The sequence below is a fragment of the Phoenix dactylifera genome, chromosome 14, assembly GCF_009389715.1.
Source record: "Phoenix dactylifera cultivar Barhee BC4 chromosome 14, palm_55x_up_171113_PBpolish2nd_filt_p, whole genome shotgun sequence".
NCBI classification, from domain to species: Eukaryota; Viridiplantae; Streptophyta; class Magnoliopsida; order Arecales; family Arecaceae; genus Phoenix; species Phoenix dactylifera.
In genome coordinates, this window is record NC_052405.1 from 10405668 (window position 1) to 10432880 (window position 27213).

Below are 27213 nucleotides of genomic sequence, written 5' to 3' on the forward strand. Positions count from 1 at the left end.
GAGATTAGAAATGACATTTGATGGATACAATCTTGGTTTAACATCTGGACAATGAGACTTAGCAGGCTTAACAATATGACTTTAGCACATGTTGCGCGACCTAATAGGTCAGTCAAGAATCCTTTATAGTAGTAGGTTTAGCTTTTAGGGGGCTAAATATGCTGCATGTTCTATTCTTTCCTCCATTGAGATCTAATAGAGTTTTGAAAACTTTGATCAGATAGTCCTGTATAATTAATCATCAGCAATTATAACACATACAACTCCAACCATCCAATTTCATGTTATCAAATTTTTATGTTAATTTCATATGCATTTACTCATAAAATTCTAACATAGGATGCAGGTTTGATGCTACAAACCATTATAATGCTTAGCACACTTCTCATGTGTCTGATCATCCACAAGGTGAGGAATAATTGATGTGTTAAAAATTATTGCACCGAAGTGCTTATACTACTAGTTAAGTCAAACCGTTTGAGCCCTTTCAATTTCTTAGGGTGAAAGATAGTAGGGTTATGTATAAATGCGTCAGTGTTGGGCTGGGCCACATCTGGCCCATACATTTACAATAACTAGGCCCAGAAACAGCCCCAGCCATCCAACTGAAGGCCCGGCCTGGCCCATTCCCAACTCACAAACAATCCAAGTTCAAGGATCCTGGTTTATTCTAAGGGACAGGTTTGCTAATTGCTATCCATTTTGTGTAACCATTTCTTCAGCTTTATTCTCCAGACATCATTTCTGTGTGATGTAATGTGACAGAAAAACAATAAAGCATATACTATGAAAATTCATGTAATCTGAAAAACTGAAGATAGAAGTGCATGATAAAATGTAAAACAATCAAGAAACTACAATATAAAGGGTATATACTATATAAATACTTTATATATGATATATTATATTATTTAAAAAAAAACTGTCCTCTGTTTCTCTAAGCCCAAAAGGCAAGCCCATTTATCAAATGAGCTGAAAGTTCAACAAAGCCTGGGCCAATGAAAGCCTTTATAGTGGGCCAGGCCTGTTGGGCAACAGGGTGAACCCTGCCCAATCCTTGAACACAGCATGCAGCTCAAATTACAAAATGCACTTTAATCAGCACCTTGGGATAGCCTAGAACATCCCTCTTATCTGAAACTGAAGCATCTGATCCAAAACTAATGTGGATTTTCCTATAGCATGATCATTATATTTCAGTAAAGGAGTCCAAGGGATGAAAAAAAAAACCCTTCCAAATATATATTAATATGATAGCTTCATGATCCCAGATAGAATATTCGATTTGTGGAAATACTAACAAATATTTCCAATTCTATGCTTCTCAAATCCAAACAGGAGCTCTCATGCCTCACCAGAACCTTTTGCGGTCTTCACTACACCTCATGGACAGCTGAAAAATCAAGATCCCCCAGCCCCATGCTTCTGGCCTTCTTAAATGCCTGCAGATCAAAATAAAGGTGTTATACATGACAAGAAGTGGTGTGTGTGTGAGAGAGAGAGAGAGATTAAAAGAGTATCGCTATCACCTCATTTGCTGCTGCAGCAACTGGCATTGAAACCGCATTTTCGTCCCCAAGAGCAAGAGCCAACCTCATATCCTTCTGCTGATGCTTGAGAGGAAATGCAGGGGGATAATTACTCTGGATCATTGCAGGCCCTTTCAGCTTGAACATAGGATTAGCTATTCCACCCAGATCCTGCCAGAGAGAAGTGCAAAATAATGAAATAATGAACCATAATTCCTCTGAAGGAGAAAATATCGAGCTTTTTTCCAAATGTAATATTCTGAATCATATACCAACACATCTAAAAGTGTCTGCTCGTTCAGACCGCTTCTATCAGCCAAAGAGAGTCCCTCAGATAATGCACTCATCATACTGCAGAAGAAAGAAAAATGGACAGATTCAAAGATTGATATTTGGGGACAAGAAAAGACTTGGCCAGCTGAAACACTAGTGCAAACAGAGTTTCGTTGCTAATTCAATATTTAGAGGCACAATCCAGATAATACTTGCAAGGCTAGAAACACCACTTAATTCACAAATCATGGACCAAGCATGGTTAGGAACCCAAAGTTACAACCTAAAGGTCAACGTATAGTGAATAGATGGCCACGAAACGGACTATAGAGCAAAAGTTGACAGCAAGTTGGCACCAAAGAATTAAGCGCCACTAAGACAAGGTGTGCCAGTTAGGGGTGGGAATATATGATCCGACCTGTCAATCCGACCCACAAACAACCCGCTTTAAGTAGGTTTGAGTTTGATATAAACAAAGTTGGGTCGTAAATGGGTCAACCCATCTAAACTTGTTTATTAAATAGGTTGGGTTTAGGTTTAAACTTTTAACCTGTTTAATAATTGGGTCAGGTTATGACCTAACCCATTTAACCTATTTGAAACCTACTTAACTTGTTTATGACTTGTTTAACCCAACCCGCTTAGTCTGTTTAACCTGTTTAAATCCATTTAACCCGTTAAAAACCGGTATAACCCATTTAATCTTTTTAATAAATAGGTTATGTGGGTCGGGTCGGATTACCTGTTTAATAAATAGGTCGGATTCAGATTTAAAATTTTGACCTAAACAGGCCAAATTTGGGTTGATAAATTTTTGACCCGATCCGCATCCAACCCGACCCGCATCTGACCTGATCTAACTCAATTGCCACCCCTAATGCTGGTGCCAACACATATTGCACTATACCAAAGGAACAAAAATATTTATATATGCCAAGGACTTAATATTTTTTAAAAAATATTTCTTCAATTGAAAAATAAAAAAAGGATTTATTGGGTGTCTTGCCAATTACCAACCCAATGCTGGTGACTGCACTGACCTGGCACAAGCCATGCTTAAAACATTGATAGGCATGCTTAAAAGATTTTCCCAAGAATACTAATAATTGAAAGGCTCATAGAGGAGTCATGTATGAATGTGACAAAGTTAAAGGCACTTGCACTAATAAAAGTCTCAGGGGAATCATTTGTACTGGAAACAAAGTGAACTACCATGCTAGACAACATAGGGCTATCAATGGTTGTCATAAGGGCAAAGGAAGACTCTGGTAGAACTCTGCCATCAGAATAGAAACAATCCATTTCTCTGCTTGTTAGTCTGGTATCTGATTAAGTTTTGCAAGTCTAATATTCGTGAGATATTGTCCTTCTGAAAACAAGCTGTAATCTTAAAATGGTTTTCAGGTATCTAATGATTTTTCTTGTTATCTTCGATTTATCATGCTAAAAATGGATTTTGGGGGGGGGAGTGAGCAAAGAAGGGTGGTGGTTTTCCATGGTTTTTGAATGTAATAATTTTTTGGGATTTCTTGTAAGTCATTGTTTAGAATTTGCTTAATATAAATTAAATTTCAATATAAAATGGCAATGCATAAATTTGCAGTGTCAACTTACAAATATCAGCTTCATAAGTTAATTCTGATAGATATTTATATGCATTTCAGGACTTATAATAAATATATTTGCAGTTTCAGTGTTCTTATAACAGTAGAACTATGTGCTCTTGTACACCCATGATCCAGCACTACTTATCTCAATCATGCTTCATTCGGTTGATTCTCCTTGACCTTGAATCACAAACTTCTAATGTTGCAAATCACATTTTACTAAGATGCCTTTTAACGGAATACACATTTATGTAATGAGAAAAATATTCTTACCAGCCCATGATCATATTGACTACAAGCTTCATTTTCGCTCCATTTCCAACCTGTCCCAAAAAGAATGACTTTTTCCCTAATACATTGAAGGCAGGAATCATTTCTTCATACAATGCCTGCATTCAGAACAAAGAAGAAAGATATAATGAATAATCTAATATATTGGAATAGAAGATACGGACTCCCAAAGGCAGTTCCATTTGACACCTTCGGGAGTGAAGCGAGGCTGCTTCGCCTATCTATTCTATTATGGCTGGCTTGGTTTTGATTGCCTTTCAGAATGCCTGAAAATTAATTATGAAAGAGGGAGATAAAGAATTTTCACATCTTCTGACTAGGCAGGAACTGCCCTACATGTAATGAGAATGTAGTATAATATTTGTTTTAGGAGGCAGAGTTTTGAAATAGTGAAAAAGAGATACATACATACACACACATTTGCCAATAGATACATTGGTTATTGATTTTATTAGAAAATTTACAGAGAAGAACCAAATCTTTTATATATGCACATAAATACACACACATGTACATATGTGTGTGTGCGTGCATTTTTATACGTATATGTATATGTATACATTTCTTTATATACATATAATCCATCAGCATAGAGCATATCTAAAATCTGTCCCAGCACGTAAAATACATAAAGCTGTCATAATGGTGATCTAACAAGCCATCATGCAGAAAACCACAAATAAATAACACTGACTATGCCAAAGGGCTTGGGTCCACAAGTTGGCATCCCTCTCCACCGCAGATGCACAGTGTGATATTTTGTGTTTGAATTTTGGAGGTAGCATTCCCAACATATTTCTCTAAAAGAAGGGTGGGGACTCACTACATTACCTTCTCGCCAGCAGCAAGTATAACCAACTGACCATCTTCAGCAGGCTTTTTGCTACCGGAGACTGGAGCTTCAAGAAAATATCCACCCTTCTCTGTAATTGCCTGTCAAAATTAAACTCATAGCTTTTAAACATATGCACTGTTCATATTATATTAGCAACTTTATACAGATTAAGTTTATCAGAAGATGTTTGGAATATCTGATATGGTATTAGGTCACTTGAATAATAACATTTGATAACATCTTAATCAATATTACCACAGTAGCAGAAGTTTTATGTAATCTGTAGAATGAAATATTAAAACACTAATTTGAAATTATTTAAAAATAACTAAGTTTGTCTAACACCCAAAATAGTTTATTATGTTGAAATTGATGAGCAAAATTTTCTAAGTTGTTGAATGATAATCAATATTTTCTTTGACTATGATTGGCAAAGACGTGGGCCAAGCATGAGATTAGAAACAATCATATGTATCATATATCAGGGATGTTATTAAGGAATGTTATTAATGATATGTCTCATACATATGGTTATGATGAGCCTATAGAAAAGAATTAAAGTCATAACTCTACCAACAACCATCTTGTACAAAGCCTAATATGTGCATGTAATCGGGTCTCTTTCAAGCACAGTAGCAAAAGATGTCACAAAAAAAGCTCCACATTCTTTGGTATGGTCATCATCCATCAAGATAAGGCTACACGAAAATTCTAAAGTCATCTGGTCATTTACAAGTAGTAATTGAGTTACAAGATCATTCTTAAGCCCACGACAACCAGCATAGCATCAAGGAGTCTTTGTTCTATCAATCTTTTTGGGTATGGAAGTGTCAGCTTGCATCATGAAATATATCAGGTTACTTACCACATAAAGGGGCTGCCAGTTGCTGAACAAACTAAATTCAGAACATGGCTATTTAACCAGCATGACAATCACCACATACCTCACTTATCTTGGATGAAGTATCAGCATCAACTGTGGACATGTCAATGTAGCCTTTTCCACTGCAAATTTGCTCGAGCACACCATCTTTGTCGAAGACTACCTGAATAAATTAAGAAAGGATTATTAGAGAAAAAGATTTAAAATGCTAAATACGATTGATCATGAGAAATTTGCTAACCGAGAGAGCAGCACTGGGATCAGACAGCATTGCTATTGTATACTTGCACTTATTGATCACAGAAGCTGGAGTTTCTCCAACATAAGCACCTTGTTCCACTAGCTCTTTGCACTGCCGCAAATTCGGATGCCCAAATCATGATTAGATCAAGATGTGTTTTTATCACAATAATTCTCAACAATTAAGTGGTATAGCCCACCAAACCAATTCAATGAAGTAATAATAAAGAAATACAATACCCAAAGACAGTTTATTAGAAGTACTAGATAAGATGCTTCTGTACATTATGGTGGTAAAGTGTTACAAAAACAGATACTCAGTTACTCACAAGAGTAAAAGTTACAAAAACAAATATCCACAAGGTCAATTACACAGCATGGTGGCACATCAAAATTTTAACAGCAAATTCTTATGAGCTCATGCTTCATACAAGCATCACAGCTGTGAAATGTTAAGTTCCCAGAGCAGAGGTTGAAATTTTGAGTACCAAGAGCAGAGGTAATCTTTGCTCTTCATAAACCATGTCAATTCTAGGTTTAGTATCAGCACATGCTGCAGTATAATAGGTGTACCGATGTCTAAACATAGCTTGAGTCGACTTCTCTTTATTTATTGATTTCAAGACTTAAGTCTTAAGTGAGGACCTCATCTCTTTTTATAGGGTAAATAGGGATAAGAAGTATTATGTTTCATTTTTCCAATTTTATGTCATACTATTTCATTTTTTCTTTTTATATCACCACGTATGTCCAAAGTAGGGGCAGCATCTCAATATAGAATCCAACTATTAAGTGCTATATTGTCTAGTTTTAGTGATTATGATGCCAAGAACCATAACTCAGGCCATTATCTTGATTCTTGGACCAAGTAAAATCACAATGACTTGGACTACTTCTAGAACACTTATGTTTGGTCTAATAATTGATACCCAGATGCTCCACATCACTTTATAGATGTTTATTATAAGACTATGCCTTAATGCCCCTATATTATCCTTAAGCAAATCCTTAGGCCCGAAGTAAAATCCTCAAAGCATCCATTTTCAAAATGTGCAAAACTTTTGTAACAACCCAGAACCTCACCAAAAAGTCTAACCGAAAGATATTATTTGAATCCATTAGTCTTGTATATCTACCCAAGATCTACCCTGTATATAACAGATGTGGGATTAAGCATACATCCGCATGAGTTCTCATATACTCCTCCCGTTTAAATGTTAGCGTCCTCGCTAGGTTAAGGGTCCAGACCCAATTACATCTAATCACAAACACTATGATTCGCCCACGGTCAACTACAAAAGGGCCATGTTGTAGTGTCCCCTATTCTGGGTTATGGGTGAGATTCTAGATCATATCAGAGCAGACCATGCCCATGACCTACCTATGTGGACTATTGGACACTGCCTCATGGGGCCATTTAGGGCTGACAATGGGTTGATCGTGGTATCTGTGATTGGATTTGACTAGATTTGAATCCTTAGCCTGGCGAGAAAGCTAGGACCTAAACAGGAAGAGTATTTGAGGGCCTATGCAAGCATGTGTTTGGTCATAATTACAAGCATTAACAAATATTGTGTCATGACGGAAACCAAATTCATGATGTTTCTAGTCTAATCACAGTCACCCATAATTGCAAGTTCCAAATCTGTGTAAATATATCAGCTAGAAATAAATAACTCTTTGTCCACCATTCAAGAGTGAAAGTGGCCCATGAATTAAAAAGAGACTTCAAAACAACATCACATGAGAAAGCAAAAGAGAACTTACTTGTCTTCAAAATTCTACATATTTGTTTCTATCATAGTGAAAGATGTTTATTTCCGAAATTATTCTATTAGTATAGGTCATTTTTCATCCATATTGAAGGATCTTTCTCTTTAGACAAAATTTCGAGTGCCTATGTAGCATTGACTGAAAATGTTCTTCGCCTTTCTCAAGGAGAGAGAGAGAGAGATAGAGATTTAATGAAATCTATCAACCAAAAGCCAATTTTGACTCTCTTTAGAACAAAAAATCATGGCCATCTCAATGATCAATTGTCTTTCCGCATGACCACATCAACCAAACAAAAGGGCAAAAAACCATTCTAAAATATCCATCAAATTTTGCACACAAATCTCAAATATTATTTTTAAACGAAGAATGGAAAGATACCTATCTTCTAGGCAACTTCTGCATGCAACAACAAGCAACAATCCAAGCTCCCCCAGGACATGGCAAATGTCCCGACAAAAGGGGAACAAGAAGACAGGAATATAATCACTTTTAACTTGGAAACTATAGTCCAATGAACAAATATGAGCACAAGGTTTGGAAGAGGCAGATCTGTAAGAGACATGCTTGAACAAGGGAGGACTTAAACACACCAGCATTGCATGAGGATTCACCAGAAATGAATATTAAGAAAAACAATTTATAGAGATGATCACAAATAAAATAAAGGTAAGCCATTTTATAGAAAATCTGTCTATCGTACTAATCCAAAAAAGCATGATGATATTCCTTACCGAAATTGCAGCATAGTAAAAAAATTATTATAGTGGCAATCCAGTTTTCTGAGTTGTTGATACCTATGCAAAACCCAATATTGAACTAATATTATATTTACATGACCTCCAAACCACCCAACATAAGCAAAAGATGTGCACATACCACCCAACATAAACAAAATATGTGCACATACCACCCAACATAAACAAAATATGTGCACATTCCTATGTTACCTAAACACTCACGTTCACCTTCAAAAATTTGCATCAGATACATGCCTAAATCAGATAAGTGTTACACACATGGAGACTTACAAAAATCTTGTATTGCAGCTTTACGAGATTGATGGACAGTTAGACTCTTGCAACAATGAGTATACCTAAACACTCACGTTCACCTTCAAAAATTTGCATCAGATACGTGCCTAAATCAGATAAGTGTTACACACATGGAGACTTACAAAAATCTTGTATTGCAGCTTTACGAGATTGATGGACAGTTAGACTCTTGCAACAATGAGTTTGACCCTCCAAATTGAAGTTCGAAGTGAGCATTTGTTTATTTTTTAAGTCAAGAATAGAAGTGTTGAAATATCTTTGCATAATGCTGATTTTCTTATGTTTTTAAATTAGTTGGGAAGTTGGGATCAGAAACAAGCACATTTTAAGACCATAACAAACAGTATATTTTTAATATTTTCATTTTAATACTTATAAAATATTTAAAGGAATAAAATATATAATAATGTTAAAACTTATATCTTATCCTATATGTTCCCGTATCTCCCTTTTTTCCCTCTTGTTAGTTGGATACACATCCAAATATGATTCTCCTTTGCATGTCCAATTTTCCATGCAACATTGGCACATTCTCTTCCATAAAAAGGTTTGACAACTAAAATAAATCTAGAAGGAAACAAGACATGACTATCACAAACAAGTTACATGTGTAGGACAAATCAGATGCTCCAAGCATGCCTGTCTTTGGAAAATATCACAATGAAGTAGTGATTCTTGAACACTTGACATGTGCATCAAGCATCTATTGTCTAGTAGTTTTAGGTAACCACTTGAACCCAAAAGCTTAAGCTAGTAGAGTATGGCTTAGCAAGAAGAATTTAAAAACCTGAGAACCTGTCAAAAATTTGACAAGGAGACACATATACCTTATAGGTTCTTTATTAAATGTTTTTCTTCATATGTATGACAAATAATAAGTTGAAACAATTGTTTCATAACTTTATAAAGTTTGCAAAAACCTTGTTAAAAATTACATAGGCAAACTTTTATTTAGATGCACTAATAGGCATGTAACAGGGATGACCTCATAATTTGATGATCTGGAATGCCATCAAGTGGCTCAAAAGCGTCCAAATGTTCAACATGTCCTGAAACCCAGGCACTAAAGAGTAATACTGCCATGAAGTCATTCTTTTAACCCATTAGTACATGCTGATTGGATAGAATCATCAATCAAAAGAATCATACTCCGTCAAATATCTGACCTCTTTTTGGCAAGAAAATGAGGAAAATCCATTGTCACAGGCAACTACTTTACACTCCAAATGTCATCCCAACTATGCAGATGTCATTCCATATAGATTTTTTTTTTTTGAGTCAACAACAGGCACTGAGTGCCTAAAGCCATTTATTAAGACATTCCTTATAGATTTTTGTGAAAATTTAAAATATAACACTCAGACCACATCTTAAACATCTACTAATGATCTTCGAACAACCAGAAAATTTGCTAAAATTAACAACCAAACAACCATCAAATCTAATTACCCATAAAAACACTTACAATTCATGTCATAAATTCACGAAAAATCAACCAATTCATTATCTTGTTTAAATTCAACAATAGAATCAAAAAAAAAAAAAACATCATATATAAATCAAAGGCCAGAAAGAAAGCGAGAGAGACCTTGGAGAGCGTCCGGTTCCAGACTGTCACACGGAATCCGTTTCGAAGGAGGTTGAGAGCCATTGCTTTCCCCATGATGCCCAGCCCTAAGAACCCGACCTCCATCTCTCTGTCCCTCTCTCTCTCTCCCCCCCCTCCTCTTCTTCCTTGATCCTACTCGGAATCTGGACTTCAAGGCCGAATGAGGCCGGCCGTCTTGTTTTTCTAATAATATAAATGAATGAATAGACCTTTTTATTGTTTATGGAAGGTGGAGCGAATATTTTATGGGATTTGCGTTGGATTTTCCATCATCCAGACAATGTCTGCCACGTCATCACATTGCGAATCCAGCCAATTACTGTCTTACACGTGCCATTTTGCCGTCCATCCGTTTCCAAGAAGCCGGCTAGTGTGGTGTTAGCTATTCATATAATAACAGGGTACAGCCGCATTCAGCGAATAGAAAACCTGCGCATGTTTTATAGAAATTAGGATGAGTTCGCTTGGACCACATCGGCCATCAGAAAGCATCGAGTTCAAATATCAGCTTTTGGGTCTTGACCGAATTCCTGACCATGACCATGAAGTAGAGTTTGACAGCACAGAAGGAGCCACCATTTTAGACAAGTCCAAAACTGTGAGGCCTTGGCTACAATGGAAGGCCAAAATATTAATTTGTGATTTCCGTGCATGATGAAGTGTCATGAAATTATGGTTTCTGGCCAGTTGTGTTCAAGGATGACTAGGCTTCCTTGCTTCTTGTCTAATGTCATCCTGAATCCCTAATTTCGAGACAAAGATTTTCAAGTTTAGGCCAACAATTCATTTATATGTTTATTGCATCATTGTGTTTGATTTGAATACGTGTGAGCAACGTCGGTAGAATCGATATGGGGCGCCGTACCAATTCTCCAGCAGGAGAAGTCGGTATGGGCCTGTATCGTATCGTGCTAGGCTCATATCGGCACAGTAGAAGAAGTGAGGGAGAAGGAGAACAAGAAAGAAAGAGGGGGAGAGCAAGGGAGAGACAGCTGCAGCTTCCCCTTGTTACCCTAGCGCCGGCCTCCCTCCCTCCCTTTTCGCTCTCTTTTTTCTTCTCTTTCCTTCTCCTTCTCCATCTTCGACAATAATTTTTGTTTCCGTTGTGGGAACCGTACCAGTAAGCCGCGGTACGGCTCGGAACAGCAGGAACGGTCCGATTTGGGATGATTCTACTGACCCTGTATGTGCGACCATGCAACAAGATCATAAATTTTGATATTTTGCTGCAACTATAAAATAACTAGAATTTAGCATACTTGCGTTTGATTTGAATATGTGTGATCATGCATCACGACTACAAAATACTAAATTTAAGCATGCATTGCATGGAGCGCACGGATGAAGGCGCACAGGGAGAGTGTGTACCAGGAGTTATCCTCAACCAATGCTGAGCGTTACTATAATTCCAACTACCTTAACATTTTCCATTATTATAGGCCACATAAGTTCTTTACAGCCTTTCTCATTTAGCAAAACCAAAAAAAATTGGAATTAATTACAATGAGCATGGATAAAACCAGCATTTTTGACTCGTAAGACAATAAAGGACAACAATCATACTCAGAAAAATGCTAGAGAAGTTCTTATCGGCACGAAAGAAAGAAAAAAAAAAAAGTATGCATCTGGAATTCTCTCTCTCTATCTCTAGTAAAGCTGATCATGGATCAGGCTTAGGCACAGAAAATATCAAATTTACATAGATCAAGCCTGAAGATCGATTAAAAATAAATAGAGTTTAGGCTTAACGCCCAGCCCATGGTCAGCTACAAGAATATCACATGGTTAGACTAATATTTTTTTCCTACTATAAGAATACAAATGGGCCAAGCTTGGGCCAACAGCGCGACAAATTTTTACTAGAACTAGCCGGAGTATTCTAAAGATGGGCCTGCCCCATAGCCCACTCAAGACTTCTCCAAGAATATCACATTTACGCCCTCATTTCCACCAGGCGTATGAGTTTGAGGCTCTTTCTGTGCACAAATTTGGCTAACAAAACTATAATCAGACTGTCACGTCTATTATTTTGTTTATATAATTAATCACAATTCACAACCATCACCAAGCATCTGCCTTTTTGTCCCCTTTTTTGGTAGTTGGAATGAAAGAAAAGAACTTGCTCAAGCACACAAGTGAACAACATATTAGCAAAAGCATGAGCATGACTGAGTCAAAGAAGAAGATGACTTCCCTTATAAGATTACATTAACACCGGACTTAGTTGAGATGTTGAGGTGTGAACCCACATCATCATCATTGTTATCTCCTCCTCCATGTATGTGCCGGATTTTGTTTATTACAACTTTTCCATGATAATGTTTTTTATTGTTCAAGCAAAACATCATAAAGAGTTTTCTATAAATTGTTAAATAATATTTGAAAGATGTATAACTCTAATTAAAGATCAAACGCATCAACATGAAGTAGGTTTTATTTTTAATGTTAGACTAATCCTAGATCCGGTTATGATGCCGATTTGATCGGATTCATATCAGCTTAGATAAGCTGACCCATTTTTCCAAAGGAGTCATCTTTCCAAGGCAGACCAAACTTAGGCCAGGTCTTAATTCTGGAATTATCTCATGGATTCACTCAAGGTCAACAGTATGAACTGAGAAGCAGTCATCTCTCTGCTTGCTCATGCCATGCTTTTCTTTCTCTTCCTGAGATCATAATTTTTTTTTGAGGGAAGACACAGGCTGTGGAGACTTAAATGCACAAGTTATTTCGCTTCCTTTGCTGATTTCAACCAAGTCAGAAATTGGATGCAATCTATCCCAGATAAAAACCACACAGAGTGGCACCTCTAACAGGCTAAAGTCGTCGGTCTTTCTGCAACGACTTAGCACCAAATGATCCATTTTTTATCTACGGCTCAAACTCAAAGACTATAGAGAGAACGGGTATACATCAAGTGCTCTGACTAATAGTGAAAATAACTCTAACGAGAGCTATGGCTTGATCCATCAATCAATGAAAGTGATATTGCCATTTAACTACTGGGCTCCATGCCAGTGCCACTTTTTTACTATATCGGTATATCTTTTATGAATGCTGGCTCAATATACCGGTACCAAATTGATATAATATGGTAAATATTGTACCGTCCAATTTGATATATATCCCGACAGGGTTGAGATGGTGTTTTTTTTTTTTTTTAGCTGAAAACGGTTTTTCATACAATACGTGTACGAATACACCCAATAAAGTCAAAAAACACTAACTCGCGGAGTGCCAATGGCAGCTCCACCTTTTCCGCCCAAAGAGTGTGCCCTGACTGATGAGCCGCAAAGGCGGCCACCCAGTCGGCCGCCCCATTGGCTTCTCTAAATATATGTTTGGCCTGGACGGCCACCCCATTTCTCCTCATCATCCCTATATCCCGAACCAAGGAATGGTCTGTGCTCACACCCCTCAGCCCCTTCTGGATCCATCCGATAACTATAGCCGAATCATCCTCCAGGACAATCGAGCCGGCCTGCAACACCTGCCTCGTATGTCGAAAACCCGTCCAGGCAGCTCGTAGCTCTACTATGGAAACCGACGTGCCGAACAACTGGCAGCCACCTGCTGCCACCATCCTGAAATGCGGTCCCGTATCACTGAGATGGTGTTGTTCAACAATCTAACAAACATAGGAGAACGCTCTATCAGTTCTGTTGTTGCCTTCTTGACCAGGGATATGGATGCGGTTTGGGTAAGTCTTATGGGATGTTGTTGCCTTCTTGAACTGGCCATTTGTTCATACGGCTTAAAGGTTGCCCATAGGACCGGGCACCGCGTGAAATGCCAAAACTCGCTATCTATCTTTCTAGCGGAAAAATGGCACTTCATGTCATAGAACATGGGAGTTGACATTGATACTTACCGAATCCCGACCTTTTTATTCTTATTATTATTTTGATTCAGGTATCCGATCGAATCTGAATAATACGATTTTAATAAAAATTAATCTAATGGATTTGGAAACCGGGCAGATTAACTGTTTTTTAATAAGATAGATTTAATTTTTTTGGATAGTAAAATTTTAAACCAGTTTGGTGGATAAATTTTATGAGCGCTCTATTTATTGTCATTCTTACATGGCAACCTCAAGGTTGAAGACCCATATATTTTGGTTTGCAAGCCTCCGCGATGGCGATTGGATTCTTTCAAAGTTCACTATCAAAATTATGCATTGTTGGAGTACAATTGTTCTCTCACTCTCACAATATTAATGGTCGGATGAGGAAGAATTTTAGGGTACGAAACGAATCAAATCAATTAACTAATTAATTAGTCCTATCTCGACTACATTTTTAATAAATTTGTATCTAAATAATATTTTCTGATTATTTTTTTAAATAATATCTTCATTGTTACATGTAGTATCAAAATGGATCCAACTCATGATTTATATAAATTATGGAACAATAGAGCATGGACCTATTTAAGTTAATTATATATTAAAATGAGAACATCAAATAGCATTCGAGCATTTGTGCAGCCTATATTGATCTAGTGGTTGATAAATTTAGGATGCTTATACAATATCATCTAATTCAAATTACACCATCTTTTTTTTTTTTTTTTTTTTTTGGGATAAGATCACAAGTTATTATTATACATAATATACATAATATATCTCAATACCTCGGACTCTTCGGTGCAAAGCATGTTGCCGGCGTCGGTGTCGGTGAGAATCCAAAGTGGAGCAATGGTTGAATTAGCAAAACAGGCAAAGCCCGCATTGTTTGACTTTAAAAGAGATTTAATTTTCCGCATTACGCGTGGCAATCCAACCGGGCGCCACCCACACGACAGCTTCGTGTAAAACAGGACGTACACGTTGCTCCGGTCCATCCTATGGACCGGCTCCATCCCTCCTCATTTTATTACTGTTTTTTTTTTTTTTTTTTCCAGCTCCCTATCTAGACTTCCATTCCCTTCAATCTTTTCCGGTCCGTAACTATAAGAGTACAATGAGTTTACCTTTCTCTCAAGGCATCGAACACGCCGTTCACCTCTCTCTCACAAAGAAACGAGGGATAGGGAGCCAGATATGGCAGGAGGAGGAGGTGAGTCAGAGCTAAGCCTGGAGTTCACTCCAACATGGATCGTCGCCATCGTCTGCTCCGTCATCGTCTTCATCTCTCTCTTCTTCGAGCGAATCCTCCATTTCCTTGGCAAGGTACATCAAATCAATTCAATTCTTCTCTGTTGCTCTCTCTCTTTTTTAATACATGGAACATGCTTACTCTGAAGAATTTACTTCTTCTTACTGTAGCTTCTCAAGCGGAAGAAGCAGAAGCCTCTGTTTGAAGCTCTTCAGAAAGTGAAGGAAGGTGGCATGTCTAGACTTCTTTCTCTCTGTTTCTATCTTTCTCTCTCTGAAATCAATTCTTGCTGCTTTGATCGATGGAGTGCTGAGAAATGAGTGTTTGGGCTGGGCAGAGCTGATGCTGCTGGGGTTCATTTCGCTGCTGCTGACGGTGTTTCAGGGGGCGATTCAGAGGACATGCATCAGGGAGAGCCTCACCCACCATATGCTCCCCTGCAAGAGAAAGGAGGCTGCGACGACTGCGCACTACGCTGTCAGATTCTTCTCCGGAGTTCTCGGCAGCGGGCGTCGCCTGCTGGCTGGGGGCGGAGAAGACTCGACTCACTGTCAGAAGGAGGTAATTATCTTCTCCGATGAAACCATGGAACCAAGCCATTGGCATTCATTTCACAGAGAAAAAGAAATGAAATGAGGTGCAAAGAAAATAGAGCTTTCAATAAATATGTACAAATATTGATCCTCTTCCTCGTTTAAGTCTTCAATTGCCGGTGGTGAGCACCTTCCATCTCCCTGACAAGCCCACCTGCACGGATCCTTACATGCTTCTCTCGTTTAAGCTTCAGATCGGATCCACTTTGATACCATTTGTAACAACCTAGAACCTCACCTAGAAGGGCTAGTCGGAAGATATTTTTTGGGTTCCTTAATTCTGTATAAATATCTAAGATCTTTCCGGCAAATAACCAACATAGGACTAAACACACGCCCGCACGGGTCTTTATGTAGCAAACAATAACCTCCAACCACCGAGCCGGATTCTTCCAAATGGAAGCTCTCCTAGCTTTATCAATTTTGTTAAGCAAGGAGCCAAATATAGGAAAAAGTAACAGAGCTGATGTATGATGGAGAGTTTGTAGGGTAGTTTAAAGTGTTAAATTGAATCATGTGGGACTTAATTGACAATTTAGAGGTTTGAAGGGAAGACAGTAATTTTGGCAAGTGGAGTGGGGAAAAATAGTTTTCTTCATGTAAAAGCATTACAATTGGCAACTCATTTAGTACATAACTGGATCAACAGAGTTTCCAATAAGGGCTCAGATTAGAAGTCAACTTTTTACAGATATTAGTGTTTGTGGGTTATTGAATGCAACTAGTTAGATATATTTATGTGGAATATCATCAAAATGGTTAACATTTTCTCTCCTAAAGAAAGGTCCATATTTGGTGAAAGAAAATGGTGAACAAAATTGGTAAATCCTCCATAGTATTAGTACACCTAAACATTTGAAATAATTTCAATAGGTTCTGGTTTACATTTTTTTTTTCTCTCGCATTCATTGAATTTCTGAATTGAATTATGGAAAATATGCCTTTTTACTATGCGAGCCATTTAAATATCGGCTTAATCCATAGATCTCTCTTTTGCTGAAAAACTGAATACAATTTTACTACTTTTTTTTGGGAGGAAAGTATCTATTACTTCTTAGCTGCAGCAATGATATTTTAATCGCTCAGAGTAGTATCCAGCATATCTTGTCTCTCAAAGAAATTTCCTTTTGCTTAATTTGATTGAATATTCAACATTGTTATTACTCCACTCAGAAGCAGGTTTCAGACTTCTGAATTACTGATTTCTTTCTTTTTCTAGGGAAAAGTTCCATTACTTTCACTGGAAGCAATCCATCAACTGCATATCTTTATCTTTGTTTTAGCAGTCACACATGTGGTACTTAGTCTCATCACTGTACTTTTAGGAACTGCTAAGGTAAGTGGGTGATATCTCTTCATCTTTTAAATGTTTTGGTGTTTGTTTGCTGCATATGCCAAAATTTTTTCTTCTTCTGGATTGTATCTCATTGTAACATTCTCTTCATGACTTAGATTCGTATATGGAGACATTGGGAGGATTCAATCCAGAAGGAGGATGGAAATGGTATGATTAGACTCACTAGCATATCTCAAAACTCTGGCTTTGCTTCAAACAAGTTTCATATTTGTGAACAGTACTCCAAACCACTTCTCTTACCAGGTGAAGGTCATCGCTTTACCTTGTATATGATGTATTGACCTGATGGTAATAATATGTGCAGTTCCTAAAGGAATCACCCATGTACATCAATTTGAATTTATCAGGAATCGTTTCAAGGGATTTGACAAAGATTCTTCAGTACTAAGTTGGTTGGTATGTATGGCATTCTTTATATTTATTCTAAGCATGTTAACTTTACAGTGAACCAACGTGAAATTGTTTCATTTCCCTGAAAGCATATCAGTTGTACATGAGAAGAAATATCAGAATCCCTTTAAAATTTTGCATTGTGTTTCAGCATTCTTTTGTTAAGCAGTTCTTTGGATCTGTTACCAAATCAGACTACACTACAATGAGACTTGGTTTCATCATGGTAAGCATATGAGTTGACAGACAAAAGACTTTTATATATGTATGTGCATCTAAATGTGCTGATTTCTTGTTCTGTGTACTTACTTCAACTCTTCGGCCTCTCTATTGCAGACTCACTGCAGGGGTAACCCAAAATTTAATTTTTACAGTTATATGATACGAGCCCTTGAAGCTGATTTCAAGAGAGTTGTTGGTATAAGGTAATTATTACCAAGGAAACTTACTTATATCTAGGTGTTTTGAGCGAATACTTACATCTAAGCATGAACAGTAAAAAATTATCATAATACAACTTTGATTAAACTTGTGATCTGTACTAAATGTGTCATTAAGAATTGCAGTTTCCATATCTCTACTGGATATGTGATCCTCATACTTCAGTTTCTTTCTCATTGCAGTTGGTACCTTTGGATTTTTGTGATGGTTTTCTTGTTGCTGGATGTTAATGGTACGTTCAATCTGCATGTAGCCCTTACATAAAACTTCACAGATGATTATTACGATGAAACTGGAGGATGAAACTTTGAAGTCTCTGTACTTTACATAATTCTTCCTAGTTTTCCATGGGCTCATTTTGTAGTTTTCTTTCTGATAAAGCTAACCTCAAATAATCCAATTGACCATTGTTATTGCAAAAGTGATGTATTTTCATACAAGTAATCTGTTGCCTTCTTGACATTCTTGTGAAGTTCAGGTTTTGCTGTTAGGCAAAAAAAATCTAGTTGATATTGAACAACTTATCATATTAATAACATCTGGACATTGACATACAACATCTATCTTCCTTTTGCCTCCAATGTCGGTCAATTCTCTCAGTGTTCATATTTGCTTCTTGGTTTGTTTCACCTCACTTTGCATGGGTATCATCTATGTACACCAGCGCTTTTTCCCTATATGCTCTGACATCTGTAAAGCCTGTTTCTAGCAACACCTGCTATTCCTGCATTCCTTCATCCATCCTGCCTCTTTTCTTTCTATTTTTTTGCCATGAAACTGAACTGCTTCATGGCCGTGTGCTAAATTGCCGATGAGGAAGGATTTAAGGAATGTGAGGGAAGTATATGGTAGCAGACAAACACATGATCAGAACTGTCAGCATCATTTACATGATTTTGCTGCTTATGTCAAGTTTCACATATTGATTCTCTACTTGATCTATATATTTTATGATCTATTTTTCAGACTGCTCTTGTTGCTCTTTGCAGGGTGGCATGCATATTTTTGGATATCATTCATTCCTTTAATTGTAAGTATTTTTACTTTCACTGCTGAATATTGAGTGTGTTGAAATTGCCCTCCACAGAGTTAGTTTACATGTTGTCTTGGCACCGGCCTGTTACCATGCTGTGTCGAGCCATGTCAGTGCTTAGCATGCTGCGCATGCATTGGCATCACAAGATGCCAAGTTCTGGGGTGCCTGTTGTATTATGTTAGTATTCATGCTGATAGCACACTGGGATGGTATATATCATGCATGCATGCCTTGCCAACTGGCACTTAAATCCATGACTGATTCCTAGTTAGTGGGACCCTTTCACAAGCACCAGTTACTTCCAGTATTATGATAAATTGTTAGTTTATGAATGATACTTGATCAAAGAAGAAGTGGTAATTATGGTCACCTTAAAAAAGTTACTTCCACTATCCTGTTAGAATATTGCTTAGGCTCTTTGCTGATCTGTGGATATGTTGCAGCTTCTCCTTGCTCTTGGCACTAAATTGGAGCATATCATCACTCAGTTGGCTCACGAGGTTGCTGAAAAGCATTCTGCCATTGAAGGTGATCTGGTAGTTACTCCTTCAGATGATCTCTTCTGGTTCCACCGGCCTAAAATTGTCCTGTTTTTGATTCACTTCATCCTTTTCCAAAATGCCTTTGAGATTGCTTTTTTCTTCTGGGTACTGGTAAGCAGCATTAGATGCCACTTTAATGTCATTTCTTTAGGCTTAATTTTCTCTATTTATATATACTAGCAGCTACTCTTAATCATATATGCTCTTGTTTAAGACCAAGAGTGGTTGTCTACATTGGTTTTTGCCTACCCTCCTCTGTTTTGCCTTCTGATGCATGGAATGGTTTCAACACATATTTGAAATGGATGCTTGCAGCAAATTGCATGTTAAGTAGGAAAAATGAAATCTATCTGTAGTTTATAATCATACTTCTCCAAGAGCACATTCTTACGAAATATAAGAAGTTACAAAAAGTGAAAAACCAGTTTACTTCTTGTAAATGTCATAAATTTATGAACATTACCATTTGCAGGGAAAAAATAAGCTGACAAGGAACATTTAGTACAAGATTAATTTGTGTTCATGCGGTTGCATAATCTTGCACTAGGCACATGAGAATGCATGAGATCATGGACTTTGTAAGCGAATGGTTAAGATTAGAGACAATTTATTTTGATAATAATTTATACACTTCCATTTATATTAATTTCGCATCCAAGGTGGTTATCACTTTTTGAACAGTTTAATTGGGATAGAATAACATAATGGGCTGCATCCCACAAGACTGTAATGCCATTGTCAATTCCCTTTCCTGTTACTTTCTTCAGGCATGGCTGCATGGGCATGACATTGAGTGTCCATCTGAAACTTTCAACCTGATTTGTGGTGGATATATTAAGTCTCGATTGAATAAATAATAATTTCCAAATGATCTAGCTAAAAAAAAGAAAGACAAAATAGAAGAAATTATGCATTGTTATTCTATCTAATTGCCTTAAAGTGTGTCAATTCTCATTCAAAATAAACGGTTGAATGACCAGCTTTTCGGTCTGAGAGGATGCGGATGATTTTGCAACTTGTGGAGTCAATATGTATGAGACCTTGTGCCCATGGCCTAATCACAATTTTTTTAAGAAATAGAAATCTGTCTCTTATAAAATTTGGAAAGATAACCAAATTTTGTAGCTCTTACTTACAGAATTTCTATGCATGCCAGCAATGAGCTATTAGTTATAAAGATCATTAGAATTTGAATCGTTTATTTGTAACGCAGACCACGTATAACTTTGATTCCTGCATCATGGGACAAGCAGGCTTCATAATCCCCAGACTTGTAATCAGGTAGTCAGTCAGCAACCTGTTCAATTAAAACGGACCTGACATTCTACTTATTTTCCAAAGTCCAAACTTTTTATAACTCTTTTGTGGTCTTCTCTGGATTAGTGTCCTTATCCAGATTCTCTGCAGCTACAGCACCCTGCCACTCTATGCCATTGTGACACAGGTGAAATCTCATGTTGCTGAATTCTTCTTTTCTTGCCCTCGAGAAAATTGCATGGCTCCACACTGAGTTTTCTTCTGAAATCCAGATGGGCAGTTCATTTAAGAAGGCCATATTTGATGAAAATGTGCAAGAAGGCCTTGTGGGATGGGCTCAACAGGTAAAGAAGCGGAAGGGAATGAGAGTGATGAATAGAGAGAGCGGATCAACAAGCACGCTGCAATCAGGTAATGGAACCTCAGTGGGGATTCCATTGCAGAACCTGGTCATCCCGAAAGATCACTTGATGGAAGAAGGAAAAGCTGAGATTGTTGAAGAGAAGACCTTCTTGAAGGACCCAGCTTAGATACTCAATGACATTGTCGAAGCCCAGGCCTTGACATCAACTGCTCCATGAGCCTGGTGCTTGAGAGCAGCCATGGCTAATATATTGATGGTCAACTCTGTAAATTTCTGTGCTTGGTCTTTCATTTGTTGGGAGAGATCTTTTTTTTTTTTAACTTTTTGTTCCATTTTCCTCTTCAGTTTGTATTATCATGAGTTGGTATCATTTAGTTGCTAAAAAAGTTCTCAAATACTAACGGATCATACTACTATCTACATGGTCGCAGACCCATATAGATGAGATAAAGAATACAAGTTACCATTCAATGTTAATAACACGCATATTGGTGCAATTGTTCTCCGTATAACTGTTGAGTTTGTGACTCATTTACATGTTAGCTAGTCATGGATCCAGAGGATCAAAAGGTCCTTATTACTATTAGTTTCTGTTTTTTAATCTCTTTAAGAAGTGATCCAGTTTTATCATGATCACACTTATTTTTCAGTCTTAACTAATATTTCTACGGGTTTTTTCGAAAATCACTAATATCATCTTGGCTTCTTCTCAATCACTAGCCTGACTTTAATGCCTTATATGACATAGTCTCATTCTGTCACCTATCAATTAGCTGAGATTTGTCACATGAGCCACAGTTAGTATTTCCTAAGTACTTAGAAATTAGAGTACCCTTCTCTATATTAAGTACTATTTTTAAAATTCTCCTTCTTTTTCCGGCATTAAAACTCTATCAGAAAAAAGATTGCACAGTCAGGAAAAATAATAATTTCTATGTAGTGAATAGTGCATGGGAAGATAATGCCATAATTTTCCTGTTATTGTCTATTATTTTCCATTAACTATCACTATAACAACCATTATAACAATAATTAACCTTAACACTAAAAATTTGAACTATTGCTTTTAAGAAAAGTAAAAACTGTTACAGCTATTGTAATGGTGAATAAAAATTTTGCTAGGATCCACCCAAAAAAGCTCCGGTCCAACTCCGGTCTAGTTGACGTTTTCTATGATCGAGACTGTAGTCTACGTGTGTGGTACGTTGGCTATCCAAAGAAATCCTTCCATGGGTTCTTTATCGTGCTTTCTTGATCTCTGAAAATGAAAGCCCTGTACGGTGCTCCCAAGAGCTTCCAAGCTCATGTCCTCCCATTGTGCTTGTCCAATCAAAATAAGGAACAGCAACATGAAGATTGAATGGGAAAAACAACATTAAAGATAGGAGACACAGAGAGATGTGTCCGAGTTGGGACCTGTGGGTGCGAGAGGTAAAGGGAGATCGAATCCTTATCCGGATCAACACAAACAGCTTGCATTTTGTATGGCTATGGCGATGGTGAACAACCAAATACCCAAGCTTTATTTTGGTTCACATTTTTGTGGCTAATTCCATGTGTGAGGAATAAGTTTTGTTACGTGGTCACCTCATCTCCTCATCTCGAGGAGAGGTTGAATCCAATCCTTAGACGTAGAACAATCACCTTTCCTTTCATCACGATCTTGTAAATAACTCTTGCATAAATGAAACCTAGGCGGGTACGTTCGATTTTTAACTTAGAAGATTTAATTTTAAATAAACCAACCTTATCCCCAATATTTTAGATAGTTTAAAAATTTTAAAAAACGCTGCTTTTGATTTCCGTAAGGATCGATATTTCTAAAATATTGCATATTCGAAAACGCCGCACCGTATTGGTCACCGGATAGAATCTATAAATAGGCTCTGGATCTAGTATTTTGGATTACTCAATCCACATTACTATTTTTCTGTTTTCGAAGACGAAGCAAAGAATTCTTCTCTCGTTTTTTCTTTTTTCTTCTTCTAAGCCTCTTTCAAATTTTTTTTTTTATCTGGGCATATGTAGGAGTAGGAGGCGAATCACGTTCTTAGGACAATATATATCATACGCCTCTATCCATCTTTTCAATCTTAATATTTTATTCTAGGAGATTATTCCTTTATAATACTTTTATAAAATAAATATATAGCAATTTTTAGGTAAAATATTTCTAGCAAGGTATTCATACCCTTGTAAATTTCAAGGGCTAATTGGAGGTATACCTCATTACTAGACTCTTTAGAAGAGCAATCTCAGTCATCCACTTCTAGGGACTGCAATAAAAAATATTTCAAAATAGAACTCAAATTAAAATACTATTAAAATTAGGAATTCAAAATTTCAAATGTGTACTAAAGATTTAAGAGTGATAGTTAATACGGGAAATTACTTTTCCGTCCCTCAAAAGACCCCGCTGGAACAAGAGGTCCCGGTTGACCCAAAAACAAACTTCCGGTCCACCGCTTCATGGATCTTTAATTCCCGGTTCCTAAGTTACTGTTTGCTTTAAAATATAGTACCCAAAGTGCCCCCAGGTTACTTAAGTACCCCCCAGGCTACCGGAAGCGGGAAAAAATAGGTACCGCGTTCTGTTTTGGAACCGGAAATACTCTGTTTTTGTGTACCGAAGATGCTCCGAAGTAAAAATCCGACTTGCAGCCCTTAAGCGTGGATGCCCCTGGTGATCCCACGGAAGGTGTTGACCGAAGATGGCTTTCGAGGAAGATTTTGAGACGGAAAAAAGGTGTAAAAATAGGCCGCAACAGGGTATGCGTTATGTCTCCGTTCTTCTCTGTTTTGTCTTTGCCAATGGAGATTGTTTGGTCTGGGAAGAGACAAGCACCCATTAGGATGGATGCTAGATGGATAGGGAGAGAGCATGTCGAGCCTTTGTGTTGACCTAAAAACGTTGAGACTACATCTTACTCTTTACCGGTTCCCTGTTTGAGAGAACGCTGATAGTCCCTCTTTCTCTGTGTAGTGAGACTCTGCTCCACTATATTCCTAAGTCTGTTTGCAATTCGGAATTATCTGTTCATTGCCTCCTCTTTTTTCCATTGTCATGGCTTCGGAAGACACTGGTAGCTCTGTTTTTATGGCCATTTGTTCTTATGGTAGTGAAGCTGTGATTATTTCCATCTCAAAAGACACAATTCTTGATCAAATTTTTAAGGAAATAGTTGAAAGGTGGAGACATTTATCTTCTACAATGATAGAAGTTAAGTTTTATATTCCAAACAAGTCTAAAATGCTTGTTACGCTCATGAGCGATAAGGATGTTCGTAACATGCATGAAATACACGTCAACTTAAATGCCAAGGTGATCGAGATGGTTGTTACTCATTCTCCAACCTTGATCGAAGGTGCTGCTGTGGTAATTGAGAGGTATTCCCTTTTTTAAATATTGTTTTGTGCAACGGATTTTAGTAAGTTTGCTAAAATAATGTTTATCCTATTGTATGAACAGTGGCTCATCGCATTGTGCTGAAATCAGTTCGAGAGGGAAAAATTTTTCGAAGGGTAGCTCAAGTAATTTTGGTCAAGTTGTTGAAGAAACAAGAGCCGCAATTGAAGAGGAAGCAAGTAAAAAAAATTCGTTGGATGATTGGAAAAATAGTATAGAGGGTGTTGGTCAGGAGTTCATGAATGTGGAAACTCTACGTGACACCATTCGCAACTATTGCATTGCAATTTGCAGGGATTTTGTCTTCGTGAAGAACGATCGTGATCGAGTTACTGTAGAATGTGTTTATGAAGGTTGCGAATGGCGTATTCATGCTTCTCGCCTTGGGAATGGTGAAAAGTTTGCAATTAAAAAAATGCACTGTAACCACACATGTGGAGGAGGATTGCAAGTGCGGTCTCATCTAAAGGCTTCAAAACGTTGGGTTTCCAAAATTGTTAAAGATCAACTTCAAGATATGCCGTTATATAAGCCGAGTGATATTGTAAAGGATATTCGACGACAATATGGTGTTGAATTGCCGTATCATCAAGCTTGGCGTGGTAAGGAGGTGTCCATGATGGATCTTTATGGTAACAGCCGGCTATCTTATGAACGGATTCGCTGGTATTGCGATGCCATTCGTTAGACCAACCCCGGCAGCATTGCAGAGTACGAAACAATTGATGGTCGATTCAGACGTCTATTCATTTGTTTTCATGCTTCACTAATGGGTTTCATAAAAGGATGTCGTCCTCTGATTTTTATGGATGGCACATTTATAAAGCATAAGGATGGAGGTGTATTGCTTGGAGCCACTTCCAAAGATGGAAATGATGATATGTTTCCTATAGCTTATGGTGTTGTAGATATAGAATGTGATGAAAATTGGGAATGGTTTTGCCGGTTTCTGAAAGAAGCTATTCATAGTTGTACTGAGTATAGTGGTCAACAGTTCACATTTATGACGGATAGACATCAGGGCATTATTAAATCCGTGCCTAAGTACTTTCCTGATTCTTACCACTCATATTGTATACGTCATGTGAAAGAAAACTTCAAGAATCAGGTTTGCATCGTCATATTATGAATAATTTAAACTACAAAGTATCTAAGTAATGTAGCATGTGGTATATTTGATTTTAATTATCAATGCAGGTCCTTGTCCATTATCGTGCAGCTGAGAGAAAGAGGCTCATTGATTTACTAAATGCTGCTGCCTATACACCAAGGCTTACTGTATTCCGAAAGCTAATTGCAAAGCTTACATCAGAAGCCCCTGGTGCTACCACCTTTCTCCTACATGCAAAGCCGGAGCATTGGGCGAATGCTGTATTTCCAGGTCCACGCTGGGGCATCATGACATCGAATGTGGCAGAGTCTTTTAATAGTTGGGTCCTGGAGGCTCGTCATCTCCCTGTGCCTCAGATGGTTGACCATATAAGGATCCAAATAATGCAGATGATGCATCAACGGCGTAATCGAGGATATAGCATTCAATCTCAACTTTGTCCTGATGCGGAGAAAGTGTTGCAAAAAAATGCGGAAGATGGTCGGAGATTAGCTGTATTTACGTCCAACATAATGATATATGATGTAAAGGATACCAACTACTCATGCAAAGTTGACCTGCATATGTGTAGCTGCTCTTGTGGCGAGTGGCGAATCTTCCGCATGCCATGTAAGCATGCTTGTGCATGCATCGAGAAGGACGGCAGATCACTATACCAATTCACCGACAATTGTTTCCAAGCTGAATTGTATAGAGTAACATATGCCGAAGCAATCAGTCCAATTCCTGACATGGAGAAACCCCAAAGTGCCTCTGAAGAGATCCACATTCTACCCCCTATAAGAAAGACACGTCCTGGCAGGCCTAAAAAGAAGAGAAGACCTTCGCAAGTGGAGTCAGTACGTGAAATGAGATGTGGACGATGCGGGAAGGTTGGGCACAATAGAAGGACTTGTAATGAGGTCATCAAGTAAAGAATATGGACATTATGAAGAATGTATCGAGATACCTGCAATGTATTTTCATGTTAGTCACAGCATATTAAGAACAAAACTCTTGTATTGATGTTAATGAAGTGCAAACTAAATTGTATATGTTGATTTTTTGTTAGATTTTAATTCAGTTACTTCAAACCGGAATGCAGTTAAAAAATTGTTACAAACATGTAATGATACACAGTTAATCAACGGTTGGCATAGCATTCGACGTCAGCTCTGACAATTACAATAGTTGAATATGGCGTGGAAAAATTTATATTGACACCTAAAATCCCGTTTCCCGGCTTCCCTTCGACTTTGCCTAATCTGAGACTCTTAACGAGTCGACTCCGAAAATATTGGAGTCGACTCGATCTGTCCCGATATCGACTCGGTAGGAAAAGAGGTCGACTCTTAGGCTTGGCTGAGCTAAGGTCCACTCTCTGTCTTTGTTCTGTCCCACTTAACGGGGCGACTCGCCTTTCACTGGGGTCGACTCGAACTGTCCTGGGGTTGACTCAGAACTCCGTGAGGTCGACACTTAGGCTTCGCTTATTTTGGCTGCTCTCTGTCTTTGCTCTGTGCCAGCTAAGGAGTCGACTCGC

At 37.8% G+C, this 27213-nt stretch overlaps 3 protein-coding genes across 3 annotated transcripts; 2 read left to right on the forward strand and 1 right to left on the reverse strand.

Moving 5' to 3' along the window:
* Window positions 1-1215: 1215 nt before the first annotated feature.
* On the reverse strand, window positions 1216-10278 carry LOC103715594 (glyoxylate/succinic semialdehyde reductase 1). The gene is made up of 8 exons (XM_008803282.4): window positions 10075-10278; window positions 5660-5770; window positions 5480-5581; window positions 4532-4633; window positions 3683-3798; window positions 1802-1880; window positions 1530-1700; window positions 1216-1442 (listed from the first exon to the last, which is right to left on the reverse strand). The coding sequence occupies exons 1-8, from the start codon at window positions 10177-10179 to the stop codon at window positions 1377-1379; spliced, it is 852 nt and encodes a 283-aa protein (XP_008801504.1). The 5' UTR covers window positions 10180-10278; the 3' UTR covers window positions 1216-1376.
* Window positions 10279-15017: 4739 nt separating this feature from the next.
* LOC103716072 (MLO-like protein 1) lies at window positions 15018-21671 on the forward strand. Its single transcript, XM_039133633.1, has 14 exons — window positions 15018-15268; window positions 15365-15422; window positions 15532-15755; window positions 17007-17123; window positions 17240-17291; window positions 17449-17540; window positions 17686-17760; window positions 17871-17959; window positions 18158-18207; window positions 18965-19005; window positions 19455-19664; window positions 20767-20834; window positions 20937-20997; window positions 21083-21671. Exons 1-14 carry the CDS (start codon window positions 15140-15142, stop codon window positions 21338-21340), a joined length of 1524 nt encoding a protein of 507 aa, XP_038989561.1. The 5' UTR covers window positions 15018-15139; the 3' UTR covers window positions 21341-21671.
* A 2567-nt stretch (window positions 21672-24238) lies between these two features.
* Window positions 24239-26605, forward strand: LOC120113133. The gene is made up of 4 exons (XM_039133952.1): window positions 24239-24561; window positions 24644-25212; window positions 25366-25688; window positions 25778-26605. Exons 1-4 carry the CDS (start codon window positions 24239-24241, stop codon window positions 26603-26605), a joined length of 2043 nt encoding a protein of 680 aa, XP_038989880.1.
* Window positions 26606-27213: the final 608 nt, after the last annotated feature.

Bases quoted from the DNA above. Each gene is read 5' to 3' on its own strand.
- LOC103715594 (XM_008803282.4), bottom strand. From the start codon at position 10,179: ATGGAGGTCGGGTTCTTAGGGCTGGGCATCATGGGGAAAGCAATGGCT. The intron at 5,771-10,074 runs GTCTCTCTCGCT...AATTTGCGGCAG, and splicing joins GGAACCGGACGCTCTCCAAG to TGCAAAGAGCTAGTGGAACA. The intron at 1,881-3,682 runs GTAAGAATATTT...TTTCTTCTGCAG, and splicing joins GTCAATATGATCATGGGCTG to TATGATGAGTGCATTATCTG.
- LOC103716072 (XM_039133633.1), top strand. From the start codon at position 15,140: ATGGCAGGAGGAGGAGGTGAGTCAGAGCTAAGCCTGGAGTTCACTCCA. The intron at 17,124-17,239 runs GTAAGTGGGTGA...TTCATGACTTAG, and splicing joins TACTTTTAGGAACTGCTAAG to ATTCGTATATGGAGACATTG. The intron at 17,541-17,685 runs GTATGTATGGCA...ATTGTGTTTCAG, and splicing joins CTTCAGTACTAAGTTGGTTG to CATTCTTTTGTTAAGCAGTT.
- LOC120113133 (XM_039133952.1), top strand. From the start codon at position 24,239: ATGGCTTCGGAAGACACTGGTAGCTCTGTTTTTATGGCCATTTGTTCT. The intron at 24,562-24,643 runs GTATTCCCTTTT...TTGTATGAACAG, and splicing joins GCTGCTGTGGTAATTGAGAG to TGGCTCATCGCATTGTGCTG. The intron at 25,213-25,365 runs GTAACAGCCGGC...GTTTCATAAAAG, and splicing joins GTCCATGATGGATCTTTATG to GATGTCGTCCTCTGATTTTT.